Here is a 14,661-nt window from a genome sequence, read left to right as displayed (position 1 = left end):
AATGCCCAGTATAAACAGTTGCTGTGTTCATGAAAATGGATTTTGTGAATCTTGAAACTTGACATGAGCAATGTGGGGGAGGCTGGGAACAAGACTCTGCAAAACTGACTGAGAATAACTGAATAACAGATATCTGTTAAACATTTGTGGACCATATACTGTAATCCTGACCAGTCTTGCATAAAGTACCTAAAAGGGATACTTAAGTAAAAGTATCTTACCAGAAAATTACTTTGGTAGAAGTTGAAGTCACTTTTTATAATATGACTTAAGTAAAAGTCTTTAAGTATGACATTTACTGTACTTAAGTATCAAATATATTTTTCTGATATACAATGCACTTAAGTTTTAGAAGTAAAAGTATTCAAAAAGTGAGGTGTAATGATTGAGCCATGGTAGCTCAGTGGTAGGGCGAGTTGTCTTTCAACTGGAAGGTTGTGTGTTCAATTCCTGTCTATGTGTGTCCTTGAGCAAGACACTTAACCCCATGTTGAAGCATGTAAAAGTTAAAGTAAAAGTTGCTAGAAATATAAAAAACAAAGTATAAATACGTGAATGTTGTACTTAAGTACAGTAGAATTTGTACTACATTGCAACACGGATCTTGACTCGTCTGAATGATCAACATATTCGTTATCATGGATTCTTGTTGTGGCTCTGCCTCTTCACCAAGTCCCGCCCACTCTCCCGGAGCAGGAAGTATCCGTGCTTTGACGCTGACGTCGCCGCTGACGTTGCAGTTGTCCAACGCGACTATGGCGTCCACAGACCAGTCCCTTCTGGACCTGACGGATAAAGACACCCGGGAAAAACTATCTCTGTGGGATCGCCGCACCGGTGCCATGGCTCCCCTTACGGAAAAACAAATGGACTCTGTTTTGGAGATCCGAGCCGCAGCCGAAACGCTCTCTATCCCGTCAGAGGTGATATGTGACACTGGAGTCAGCTAGCTAGCTAACAGGGTTTGCTAATTTACTTTCCTATCACAAGTGAGGTGAAGTAAACCCCGAAAAAGCCTTCGCTCAAACTTAATTAATTTCACTGAGATTGGTAACAAGATATTAAAGTTCATAAATGTTGCAATAATAACTTGTCGCTCAACGAGCCCGCGTGCACTTACACTTGTGTTCCGCCACGTCAAGCTATCAGCTAGCTTCACAAGCAGGCTTGTTCACATACTGTTTGTACATCGTTTGCAGCTTCCCATCGAGGACTTGTGCAGCCTCTCGTCCCGGTCCTTACAGTCCCCGTTCACAGCGACTGTCCCCGCCTCAACAGAGGACGTACTGCTCAAGGGTTTTCAGACGCTTGACATGGATAATGACAGAATAGAAACTGCACAGCAGGTGAATTGTCTTTGGTAATTCTTCAGGCAGTCTCCCTTACTACGCCACAATGATACGTAAGGTTTTAACACGATGCCCATTTGTGTTGCAGTTCTTTTCCTGGTTTGCCAAGTTACAGGCAAACATGGACCAGGATGAGAGTGCAAAATACAGGTGCTTATGTTTTCAAGTGCTTCATCCTATGTAGTAGTGTCTTAATGTTAATGGTATAAGCCCAGTTCAGAGCTGACAGTGACGTCTGTCCTAAGTGATCCCATCACAAGTAAACAGTGCTAAACGTAGGTCTGAATGCACCCAGTGTGATCTGAATCTCTCCTTACAACCTGGCATGCAAAAATCTTTTTGCATGCATGAAAGCAGTGTGTCCTTAGTACACATCAGAGACTGCTTCCTGAGCTGACATCACCTGACAGCATCAAAGTCCTCCATTTGGAGTTTTTATTACATTAATCAGAGCCCATACATATATTTATTTATGGTCACAGCCATCATATTAACACTGACTGCCATATAATGTTGTTTTCCCATGGTTAAAATGTTGTTTCATCATTTTATACACACAACTCCCCCTGGCTTTTTTCTCTCTCTATTTCTACCTGTTTCTAGTGTCATACTTCAACAAACACATTAACAGTGGACACATCTGTACAGTTAGACTTGTTAAAAACATAATGTTCTTCTTGTGAGCAGACATGATGTCCATCATCTATGTATATTTGCATACAGAGCAGGAAAAATATTTGATTGCTGTCGTACAAAAAGTATCTGGGATGCATTTTAATGATGTATGTATCAGTCCTATTTAATGCTGTCCATGATGGTATCTCTAAACATGAATGTTCGTACCAGCTCTGAACATGTTTTTTTTTTAAAGGTGTAGGTAGATAGGTTTCTGACCCCCGAATCACTGCTTATATGTCAGATTAGTTTTGGAGCGAATGTGTCCACACTAGAGCTGCAACTAATGATTATTTTCATAATCGATTAATCTGTCAATTATTTTCTCGATTAATCGTTTGGTCCATAAAATATCGGAAAAGAAAACCTTAAAAACATTTTGTGTGGTGTTCGTCAGACCTGGATATGATGATGTTCACAAATGTCTTGTTTTGTCCACAAACCAAGATGATTAACTTTTAATGATTTCTTTGTTATCTAGAGCAAATAAATGAAGAAAATACTCCTGTTTAAAAAGCTTAAACAATCAGAAATCTTGTTTTAATCATGAAAAAAAGCTTTGAACTGATTAATCGATTATCAAAATAGTTGTCGATTAATTTAATAATCGATTAATAATTGATTAATTGTTTCAGCTCTAGTCCACACACATACATCATCAACCATATGCAATAGTTGATCTTATGTCTGAGACGAGTTTGTGTTTGGATGTTGATACTGCTGACTTTGACAGATCCATGGATATCTTGCAATGCATTCAACAGAAAAGGACCAAAGTAACAAACGACAAACATGTTTTGTTATCCTCCTGAAACTTTCCTCCTTGAACACATAATTTATATTTTATTGTAAAAAGTACATTTGTGAAAAAAAGTGAAGGTTTAGTTTTGGACACCAGTATGTTGCTCAACTCACTGCATAATTGAATCGATAAAAATAATCGATATTATTTTTTTCCTACAGGAAAACCAGAGATGAGCTAAACTGCTATCAGGAACATTGTGATGCTATTCTGAAAGATGTCAGTATAGCTCTGGAACATTTGGACTCCCTCCAGAAACAGTACCTCTTTGTGTCCAATAAGACCGGGACTCTACATGAAGCCTGTGAGCAACTCTTAAAGGAACAGGTCAGTTGCTTTCTGTCCTTTCTCAGCATGCATGTGTGTGTGCGACATTGTATCTTGGAGACACCTACACTAGCAGAGATTTCCAAAAGGAGACACTTTTTGGGTGCTTTGACAGCTTTTTACAGTTGGATTCATAAGTAGTGAAAATATTAGTTACATATGTGTAATAATTACTTTCATATTCTTTCCTTTTGTTTTCAAATGTAATGTTGTGATCCAGTCATAATATTCCTCCAGTTGATACTTTCTGTGTCTTGATTTAACGTTAGGTGGTGTAAAATGTATCCATCATTGTGTGTTTATTCTTGTGCTAAAAAAATGTATGTTTAAAAAATGTGGGTGAAAATTGCTGACTGAACAATTGAACATATGGTACATGGCTCACCAGTGCAGCAAGGGGTGTTTCTTCAATTAGATGCTTTGCCAGGCTTTTTGTGTCACTGCCTTCAATCACTACATGTTTGTGGGTCATGGTACCTTTGTCATTGTCTACAGTAAGTGAATGGCATGCTTGGGTTGTTTGAGATCAGGTGAATGTCGGACACAAGAAAATATAGCATTGTTTAGGGCCATTATCTGTTAAGTTCTACATGATTTCATCTTGACAATTCTCATATACCCAGTCATAACACAAGTGACCAGTGCCACCCTTGCATGCTCTTGCCATAACACTACTTCGTGTGTTACGTGTTTGAATGAATATAGACTTTATGTTCAGTGTCAATGTTTTTTGCACCTTGTGTACTGTAAAAGCCTTTTTATTTACTTTAATAATGGCTTTTCTTGATTGTGGACTTTGAGAATGGTATGCCTTTTCATCGAGAGTGTCCTTGAGTGGGCTCGGTTTTGTGAAAAGGTTTTGTTCATGAAGGAAGGAAACCTACAATCCTTTAACTTAACTTGCATTTCTGAGGTTCCTTTTGTTGGCCTGTCACTTAGTTTCCTTATTTTAAGAATGTACCACATTCTTGATTTGGCCATCCGTTTGAGAGGTTTGTTTTGGAAGTATAAGCCACAATGTCACTGCTGATTGACATTTTGATTGATCGATGAAAAACACTATAGGACAAGGTTACCATATTACAATAAGGCAGCCTTCAAGCCAAGATGTCTGAATAGTTTGTAAATGCACTGTATGTAGAAATGTGACAGCTGTAGTTTGTTGTTCTTGCTCTTTGCAGTCTGAGCTTGTTGACCTGGCAGAGAGCATACAGCAGAAACTGTCATATTTCAACGAGTTAGAAAACATCAACACGGTAGGCTGGATTTTGTGTTCTTTATCTTGAAATCTTTATTGAAATGTATGCATTGTAATAAATTATGTTTCAGTTTATTGCTTATTTTTATGGATCAACAGCACACATCATTCTGAATAAGTTTGATGTTGCATGTCACATTGCACTTGTAATGCTTTTTAAGTGTTTCATGATGTGTATTTACTAAGTAGAAAATTGTCCTTCACCTACGAAACGTAGAATCAATTTGTAATGCAGTCTGTATAAATGACAAAATAACACGTCTCTGGCAAATGGGGAAAGAGTGTAAGTGTTTTTGTTTGGACTTGTTTTTTTACTCTTTCTTTGTCTTTACAGAAACTGAACTCGCCAACCTTGTCTGTTAATAGTGAAGGCTTTATACCAATGCTATCAAAATTGGATGACTGCATTGAATATGTTTCTTCACATGTAAGTAGCTTGCACTTTCATTTCATTTTATCACCAGTATTTTTAAACAAGAACTAGATTTGAATTAATTCTGTGCAATAATTTGTACCTACCGTGTACACTGTTGTTTTTCAGAACATAGTAAATTGTATTTTGATGGGCTTTAGAATAACGACACACATTCTGTCATTGTAATGCAAACGTTACATTGCAAATTGACATTTTCTTATTTTTTGTTTTCAGCCAAATTTCAAGGACTATCCAGTTTATTTGGCCAAATTTAAACAATGTCTTTCTAAAGCTATGCACTTCATGAAGATCCACATTGTGAACACTATGCAAAATCTTACAAGCCAATTAACAAAAAGGGTAAGAAAACAGCTCTCATAAAAGCAACTATACTGTATATGCCCTGTTTATTGGCTGTCGTTGATTGTATTTTGTGCCCAGGATCCGATGGGTTTGACCAACGCAGACAATGCCTTCACACTTTACTATGTAAAGTTTAGAGTGGCTGCACCAAAAGTTAAAGTGAGTATGAATCTATGCAGCACATCATTTTGCATAAATTATTTTCCATGTTAAATAACATTTTTATCTACTTTTTTCTTTCTTTCTCTCAGTCACTGATTGAACAGATAGAACAGCGAACAGAGAAGATTCCAGAGTGAGTATTGGCATTTCTCCAGAATAAAGTGGCGGTATTATTATTCCTGTGATATTATTAGTCTATGGTTCTTGTGTGAAGTTCACATTTCTCTCCTTAAACTGATAAACAGATACCATCAGCTCCTTGATGAAATTCACCAGTGCTACCTTGACCAGCGAGAGCAGCTCCTCAGTCCCAGCATCACATCCACCATTATTGACCTGACCAACCAAAACAGCAAAGACCACTGTGCTCTGGTAAGACGGGACTAGTGCAAAGCAGGAGGTGCCCTTTAGATATTTAAAAATGACATTTGAGCAAGCTTGTAAAGAATGGCCAGTATGGACCTTCTGGGAAATTTGCTGGACTGTTTGGTAACAGACTCAAAGCTGTGCACATGATAAATGAGCACAAGCTGAGGTTCTGTACAGCAGGCATCCAGAGCCTACTGCTGTTTTGTTTGCTAGTGATTTGCTGTGTAGGGACTTGGTGTTGTTGGTCGACTCTCAGATATTTCTCAAAAAGCTTTTTTCTCATAAGTCTGAAAATAGAACTGATCAAACTAACCGTGAAATATGTTTATTCAAACATAACACTTCAAACAGAATAGATCAAATTTTGGCACCTGTACAGACTTATATTGATGCTGTTGTGGCGTTATAGACAGTTCACTAATTGGCTTGATGGGGATGCTATAATTAAAGGTCAGAATTTCATGCAATGAAACATCATAGCAGCCCCACTACCCGTCATGACTTTTTTTTAATGAAATTTGAAAGGTTATGTATCTAGTTCATTTTAATAATAATTAAAACTGCGATACAGTCGGAGCTTGTGGCATTTATGTGGGGGGATGTGTCTGCTTGTTTGAAGTTGAGTCAAAGCACTGCAGTGGGTGATCGTGATGTGTGTTCATGCAGGTTCGCAGTGGCTGTGCCTTTATGGTACATGTTTGCCAGGATGAACACCAGCTATACAATGAGTTCTTCTCTAAACCAACACCTAAGCTAGAGTGAGTACTACCTCCCCTGTGTGTTCACAGAGCACAAACAAAAAGCCTTTGTCTTATTTGTTTAAAGGGCGATGCTCTACAACACATGATAGTAATTTTAGCTTGCAATATTCATGTGTGTGTATTATAGTCAAGTGTTTAAATAAACTGATTCAAACAGTATGAGTCGACACTCTGTATCCTGACTTAAGAACAACGTAAGAGGATCTCTGAAAGAAAAGTGTATATTTAGCGCTTTTTTCGGCTGTGCAATCAATGACATGGTTTTTACTGTCTTAACAGCGAGCTGCTAGAGAAGTTATGTTTGTCCCTGTATGATGTCCTCCGGCCTCTTATCATACACATTATCCACCTGGAAACCCTGTCTGAGCTCTGCAGCATTCTCAAGAATGAGATGCTGGAGGACCATGTTCATAACAATGGTAAGTCACAGCTTTTGTTCTCTTGAGTCAGCAGGATGCAGCTGTACTGGACAACACCATGTATAAGCTTAGGCAATTTGTTTTGCCAATGCATTTTCTTTCCAGTAAAACTATTCGAAGTGTTTGCCTGGACTTGACATGCCTTTTTAAAATCAACTCTGAAATACAAAATCTTACCTTAAATTACCAATAAGCAAATAAATGATGTTGGCATATTTATAAGGAAGTCCCTTTTATACCATGACATGATTGAAATTGCAGTGCTATAGTTTTTTTGCCAAAATATGAGTTAATGTGGATCTTATCAGAATCACAATCAGCTTTATTAGCCAAGTATGTGAACACATACAAGGAATTTGACTCCAGTTTTATCCTTAGCACACACTCTACATTAAATGTAAAACATGAACATACATAAACATAACATAACATAACAGACATTCAACTGAAAAGAACAAGCACAGCAAAGAACAATAATCAATTATAAATCACTCAGTGTGTTTATTAGAGTAGGTTTGTGTCTGATGAGACAAACTCCAATGAAATTATACTTATCTTAAAGTAATAAGAGCACATCTTTAAATTGTACAGTACCTTATTTTTTTAAGGTACCGTTTCATTCTCCTCGCAAGCCCCCTCTCTACACCTAACATCTCTATAAATACATTGCACATATCCAAGTTTATACATTAGATGCCACTAGACTTTGCTGTATTTGAATTTGCTGCATCTATTCACAACAAAGTGTTGGACCATAAAGCAAAGGTTGAACTAGAGGTTGACCTGTGTGTGTCTTTATGCAGCTGCTCAGCTGGGGGCCCTTGATGCAGTCGTGAAGCAGATGCTGGAGGATGTCCAGGAGAGGCTGGTCTACAGAACTCACATTTACATCCAGACAGATATCACAGGCTATAATCCGGCTCCAGGCGATCTGGCCTATCCTGAGAAATTAGAGATGATGGAGGTGAGTCTTCTCTTCCTCTTGATATCTTCATACTACAAAGCTGCCAATTCAACCTGTACTCAACCAACTGTTCAAAACATTTCTTACTGCATGAGTCATTGTTTCCGTTCATTATTAGGGTCTGAGCACACAGAGCACGGAGGAGTTATTATTTTATATTTAAATTAAAATATTTGTTCCATGCAAACTATTTTCAGAGTATAAAATCCATTTGATCATGCATCTGCTCTGATGTGTCTAAAGATGTAGAATATTAGAATACATTTAGCAAATTTTAGTCTTGGAAGGTTATTTGCTTTGTAAATGTTTATGTAAATATCTATGTGTTAAGCATCTCTTAAATGTGTAACATCTGCTGCACTATTTTCTTAACTTCAAATTGACTTGATATCGTTTTAGATAGAGGCTCAGTTTTGAAGTTGAATTTTATTGTTTATTACTACATTAATAAGTACATTTACCTGCTGGCCCGTTATAGAAGCAACACAAGTAAAAACATTACTTTTCTGCATCTCAAACCTCATCTCTACTAATTTGTGCCTTTGCTTTGTCGTCTAAAACAGAGAATTGCTCAGAGCTTGAAGGAAGAGCAGATGAAAAAGATGACACAGGAGTCGATGTTTTCTGATGTACAGCTTGAGGATCCTGATGGCAGAAGAAACAGTAGTGCTGGTCTGTTTCTAAATTTTGACATTTGTTTGTGTGTGGGCTTTTTGTTGCTACTTTTTGGTGTTTTTGTCACTTGCCTGATGGCTTTCCTTCTTGTCCTTTGTTCAACAAATGCGGGGAATGTAGAAGCATCACGCATGCAGACAACTATTTCTCCTGCTGATCTGCACGGCATGTGGTACCCTACTGTCAGACGAACACTGGTTTGTCTGTCTAAGCTCTACAGATGTATAGACGTGAGTCTTCAGATTTCACTCAGTAATTAACACTGTTATATCCTTTAGCAATAAAGAAAGTTTTGTATGTGTAGATTTTTCCCAATTTTGCATGGTCTTATTCATGTGTCTCTTATTGTGACTTGGTTTTTCCAGAGAGCAGTCTTCCAGGGTTTATCTCAAGAAGCCTTATCTGCCTGCATCCAGTCCCTCCTCAAAGCCTCTGATATTATCCTTAAAAACAAGGTTGGCACAAATGCATTATGTAAACTTAGTGTTTTGACAAAGTAGAATGCCTTCTGTATTATTTAAATGTTTTCAGGCTGCAGGGTTCTTAACTAAAACAGCTGGGATGTCGTTTACAATTTATTTTAATAGCTTTTTTCCTGCCCTATAAATTGTTCGGCAGACCGTACTTTATTTATTGGCTTCCCTCATCTTCAGAATTGCTGTCAATGTCTGCGCTAAATGGCACTTTTCATCCTAACACTTCAATTTATAGCTGCAGCATCAGTCTTAGGGGAATTATTCCCATCTTGTGTTGATGACTTTTTTTTTTTCTAACGTTTTAGTCACTAGCTGAACAATAAATGGTTTTAACAGCCTTTTTAGGTCACACTAATATGTCCCTATCCAGTAATGGTTAATCAGCATTTATAAATTAAACATACTCTCTTATCATCTCTGAGCTTGTGCTTTTTATGTGCTCCGTAGCTTAAAAAGTCAGCAGTTGCCCTTTTGTTTTGGCAGTCTGCAGTGTGGATTTAACGGTGTGCTATCCCTTTCTGTAGACACAAATAGATGGGCAGCTTTTCCTGATCAAGCACCTGCTGATAATGCGTGAACAGATTGCCCCATTTCACACCGATTTTGCCATCAAGGAAATCTCACTGGACCTGAAGAAAACGCGAGGTAAGATAATTAAAGGTGGAGGGAAAATTGGTGTTCAGCTTCATAAAGCCAGTCATTACATTCTCATGCTCATTAAGCAACTTGTGTCTATCACATGCACCAGTGACAACAATTAATGTGGAAATTACAGTGTAATCCAATGCTGTAATGTACATTAACAATGGCTCACAGGGCAGTTCACTCCTCCTATCACCCTCGTCTCTTTCAAGGTCATGTTAAATTTGTAGCACTAGAGGGCACTGTAATTCTACATCAGGCCACATTCATTCTTTCTGCTTTGTGTTAAGATGCCGCCTTCAAAATCCTGAACCCTAAGGCTGTTCCCAAATTCTTCCGATTTAACAGCCACAACGCCATTCTTGAATTCCTGTTGGAGGTAGTGTGTTTTTGTTTTGCCTTTTTTATGAAACATGCCATGCACTCTATATATTTTGAATTGCTAAAGCTGTTTTCTCTGTGGATCCTAGGGAACACCAGAGATAAAGGAACATTACATTGACTCTAAAAAGGAGGTGGACAGACACCTGAAGTTCAGCTGTGAGCAGTTTATCCAGCAGCAGACTCAGATCTTTGTTGGGAACCTTGAGGAGTTCCTCACCAAGGTAAAATGTGAAAGTGGAGACGAACTTAGCCTCAGGCAGTGACGTCTTATTCTTACCCTTTTTATTCTTAGCTTAAGTCAATCACTTCTTCACTGATCAATGACGGTCTCGGGATTTGGAAAATAGCTGGTTTCTTATGAGGTGCATATGTATTGATAGTAAACTGTGTTCTGAATTGTGTCTGTGAAGTAATTGTGCTGAAATATTTTCTTGCTCATCTTTATTTCTATCAATCACACACACGAATGTTCTGTTTTCTGCCATGTCTGTAATTTCAGACAGAATTGAGCGGTCTCAAGTGCCACTCTTGCTTGCTTGTCTGTATTGATCACAGTAACTAGCACAAATTGAGTCTTTTTCAACTTGTGATGGTATATTTTGATGGTGTCTGCTGCACTCAGGTTACAGCTCTTAAAACTATGGCGATCCAAGGCGGTCCGTCATACAGTTTATCTCAGCAACCTTGGGCACAGCCAGGTAAGATTTGTCTCAAGACACACAGAGCAACACAACGTATTTCATCAGAACGTGTATAGTACATGCTAGAGGGCTTGGTCTTTTGTTCATTTTAACATAAAAACAACAACTCTGTGCTGTTTTTCTTTCTTTACTTTCCAGCAAAGATCAACGACATAGTGATGGCTACCTACCGTGTGATGAAGAGCAAGCTGCCAAGCACTTTACAGAGCATGTCCTTGTACTTAGCCAATAGAGACACTGAGTTCATCCTTTTCAAGCCTGTCAGGGTGGGTGGCAGAAACATGTAACCTCTCCTGCATGAGTCAATATCTTTGTTACAGTTCAACAAATCCTTTTCCTACAGGTTAACAAAACAGGTAGCTTGTGTGTTTGCAGGTCCGCCCATTAAGTGGTTAAATTATTAAATGAAATGTTTATCATAGCAGAGCTGAACTCGTGAAATTACAGGTCTGTAGCAGTAAGCTGTTAACAAACCTCTCACAGCATCAGGAATTATTCATGGCATACAGTTATTCGTTAGTGTTAGTCTCTATAGTAAAAGCCCTGTCAGTCAAATTTGAAGATTATGTATTAATAACAAACCTGCATTTGATTTCCTCTCTAAGGATAAACCCTGATATTTAAAATTAGCTCACAGATTGGGTTCTTGCTGTAAATCTTTCAGAGTGATTGAACTCTAATGGGGAAGTCATTGTCCTGTGTGTCTGCACACTGTTCATCAAGGTGCCAGCGGTGAAGCCCAATGGGAGAGAAACAAAATTATGCTGTTGACATGGAAACAAGATTGTGAGGGGACATGAAGGAAATGTAGCATTAATTTCCCTCTAGCACTCGGTAATAGGATGTCTTTTCCCACAGAATAACATTCAGCAGGTGTTCCAAAGACTGCTCACCTTGCTTCATGAGGAATACAGTGGAGAAGACCTTCAAATCATTGCTTGTCCATCAATGGAGCAGGTAAATGACTGGTGGCATGTGCACAGCCCAGATTGAGCCATTTGACATAACTTCCCAGTGCTGAGACTCTTTGTTTTTTTTTCTTTCAGATTAACCTGCTGCTGTCTGCGAATAAGTAATGTCCAAATGTTCGGTGTGGCAACGCTGGCAGAAACAGTCTGGAAAGCAATGGGATGCTCCCAGCTCCAACCACAGCAGGAGTCATGACCGAGAGAACTGAACCTAAATTGCAAGCTGAACTGATGGAAAACAAACAAACAAAAAACCCTGCACAAGGCCAAATATTCTCAGACAGACGCTCAAGCAGAAGTATGAAGGTATTCATCTTGAAGTCCATGACACACTGGGAAGTGCAGGGTGTTATTTTGGGTGCTGAGTGGGTGGTTCTTGTGTGAATGAAATTAAAAGTTGGTGAGGGTTCTCGTGTTGGAGAAATGTTCTGTATAAAAACAAATTTGCACACTGTGAGGGTGGGTGGCAAAAATATTAAGGAGTGTAAGGACAGGTACACTCGGTGGGCAGCAAAAAGGCACTGAAAGGATTCTTCATCAGGTAGCTAGTGGGCCAGTATGCAGGCTTGCATTCAGATGCCTTGATTCCCTTGTTGGGATCAGAAGGATAGAGAAAAGGAGGAAAAATGCTGCAAAATATTTTACTTCTGTTTTAAATTGTATCGGACTTCGTAACACATGCAGTGAAACTTAATGACGGCCTGAAGTGCTACAAGATGCTCAGGTCCAACTTTGATCATGGCAAAAACCCCCTAAGCTGTTTCCATCCCTGTCAGATGTTTTCTCGAAGATTGTTCCACTTTCTTTGTGTGAATGTTTTTCGTTAAGCTGTTGCAAATATGTACACAAGACGATGAAATGCTATCTTTTATACTTTTTTCCTTTTTATAACTAGGTTGATGAAAACTACTATACTTTTACTCTGGTAAAATAATGACCTGTTGCACCGTGTATGATTAATGGGTATCTTTTCTAAGAGGTCCTTACAGAGTAACAGACATAACGGGGCGGGGTCAATCTAACGTTTGCTTTGGCATGTCCGGTGTAAAATAATGTGTACAGTTAAATTATTTATGAACCTTCTGATTAAACAAAAACAAAAAAAAACAAGATTAATGATCCTCTTGGGTTTTATTTCTTAAAAGCACTTGTTGATTCAAATCAGGAGTTGCTTCTCTTAAATGGAGCTTTAGGGGGTCTTCTTGGCAGACTTTGCAGCTTCATTGGCAGCTGCCGTCTTTCCATCTGTGAGATGAGGCTTTGCTGGGGCTTGACCTTCTCTGGGCTGACAGTCGTTTGATAGGTGATGAGGGACTGGATGTTCTGGAGCAGGACATTGATCTCTGCCGTCTTCTGCTGCCACATGTCAGGCCCCAGCAGCGTTGGACCTTTGCCTTGATTTAGCTGTGACAAGGCACTTTAAAGCAAATGAGAATTAATGACACGGCTTAAAATGGAATCTATTTTTAATTAATCTTGTATTTCTGCTGTTGCTGTAGTTTGGAATTAATTAACATTAATGTAACCCTTTCATTAGCTTTACACAGTGTTTGCCAGAGAAAAAAGTGATGCGATGCAAATCTTGGGATTTGAAGCAGATGTTGAGGTTCGGGGCAGAGCAGCTGGTGGGGTGGAGCATGAACATGATCTTTATTGTGCACTCAGCTCTGCAGTGTTTTCTAGATCTCCTGTGTCACCGTGGGTTTGCGGTCAGAGCCAATGGTAAGAGAAACTATGACCGTTGTATTTTCTGCATCACTGGAACCTCCATGCCTTCTCATGGCAAACAGTTCTGCTATTAAAAAAAGATGCTACAAATTCAAATGTCTGACTTCGAGATCACTTTTTTGAATAATTAGTTGATCTTTTTCTTTCTTCATGAGCTGCAAAAATATGTACATATAGATATATGTATATGTGTGTATATATATATATATAAATATATGTATCTATGTGTATATATATATAGATATATATATATCTATATATATAAATGATTTTAAAAAAAAAATTACAGCCATGTGCCTCTTAAGATTGTAGCAATACAGTCTGCGGTACTGACTACAGTTTATTACAAATGTCAGCACAAGAAAATGGTTCTGATGCCAACTGAGTGTTGGATAAACAGTTGGTTTTGCTGGCATTTTGTCATCAGAGAAAATAAGGACAGAATCAGAGTCATTAGGATTTGTATTCCTGGCACCGTCCACCACTGAGTCAACTTTGTGGCAACACTGGTGAACATGAATTTCTATACACATACACACATTGAATCACCAGAGTTGCTAACAACCTGGAAATTAAAATCACCTCATTTCAGACCGATTGTAGCTGTTGTTAAAAATGTAATGGTATTTGAATCTCCATTCTATTTCTTTGTACAGTATCTCCTGTAAATAATCATGGCTGTTCCTTCCTTTCTATACCTGTCTCCAAATACACCAACACCTGGAAATGACTAAACCACATTTTTGTTTTTCAGTTTTGTTTAATTGAACTGAGTCTGCTCACCACATTAACTGCACTGTTCACCGTTAGCTGCACATTCACTCTCTCGCCTCTTCTGGGTCAACATTGTTGGCTATCTGATCACTGACTGGTAGCTTGGGATTTCTGGAGCTGCTGGCATCCCTTAAAGGAAGTAATGAACACAGCATGTAACAACGCCTCTGATGAATGTGATCTAGTTGAGGTTGATAATAATTCTTTCTTCCTTCCTTCTTTGGCATGTCGTAAAAGAAACCGCAGGAGTGACAAGTGGATTTTTAAACAAATGCAGATTTCGTTAACAAATGAATATTTATTCTTTTAGAAGTTAAAGGAGCCGTTAGTGGTATTTTCTTCGCACAAGTCCTGATGAGTCAAAGACTCTTGACTTTCTCCTTGGCACGCTGAGGGGTTTCTTTGTTGAGTGTATCCAACTCCAAGTCTCTCTTCAAAGTCCATGTCTC

The 14,661-nt window shown here is 38.5% G+C and overlaps 1 protein-coding gene across 1 annotated transcript; it reads left to right on the top strand.

Moving 5' to 3' along the window:
• The first annotated feature begins 599 nt into the window (after positions 1–599).
• cog3 (component of oligomeric golgi complex 3) lies at positions 600–13,534 on the top strand. The gene is made up of 23 exons (XM_044019273.1): positions 600–923; positions 1,200–1,346; positions 1,438–1,499; positions 2,988–3,153; positions 4,335–4,409; positions 4,746–4,838; positions 5,061–5,186; positions 5,268–5,348; positions 5,441–5,484; positions 5,597–5,723; positions 6,387–6,478; positions 6,761–6,900; positions 7,704–7,864; positions 8,428–8,536; positions 8,660–8,769; positions 8,905–8,994; positions 9,540–9,660; positions 9,948–10,036; positions 10,128–10,262; positions 10,664–10,739; positions 10,881–11,008; positions 11,601–11,699; positions 11,789–13,534. The coding sequence occupies exons 1-23, from the start codon at positions 618–620 to the stop codon at positions 11,816–11,818; spliced, it is 2,607 nt and encodes an 868-aa protein (XP_043875208.1). The 5' UTR covers positions 600–617; the 3' UTR covers positions 11,819–13,534.
• Positions 13,535–14,661: the final 1,127 nt, after the last annotated feature.

This window comes from Solea senegalensis, linkage group LG2 (assembly GCF_019176455.1).
Source record: "Solea senegalensis isolate Sse05_10M linkage group LG2, IFAPA_SoseM_1, whole genome shotgun sequence".
In the NCBI taxonomy this organism is placed as follows: domain Eukaryota; kingdom Metazoa; phylum Chordata; class Actinopteri; order Pleuronectiformes; family Soleidae; genus Solea; species Solea senegalensis.
This window is presented reverse-complemented; position numbering and strand designations above follow the sequence as displayed.

Excerpts from the sequence above, each read along its gene's own strand:
- cog3 (XM_044019273.1), top strand. The coding sequence starts at position 618 with ATGATCAACATATTCGTTATCATGGATTCTTGTTGTGGCTCTGCCTCT. Across the intron at positions 3,154-4,334 it reads AGCAACTCTTAAAGGAACAG|TCTGAGCTTGTTGACCTGGC; the intron begins GTCAGTTGCTTT and ends TGCTCTTTGCAG. Across the intron at positions 10,263-10,663 it reads TTGAGGAGTTCCTCACCAAG|GTTACAGCTCTTAAAACTAT; the intron begins GTAAAATGTGAA and ends TGCTGCACTCAG.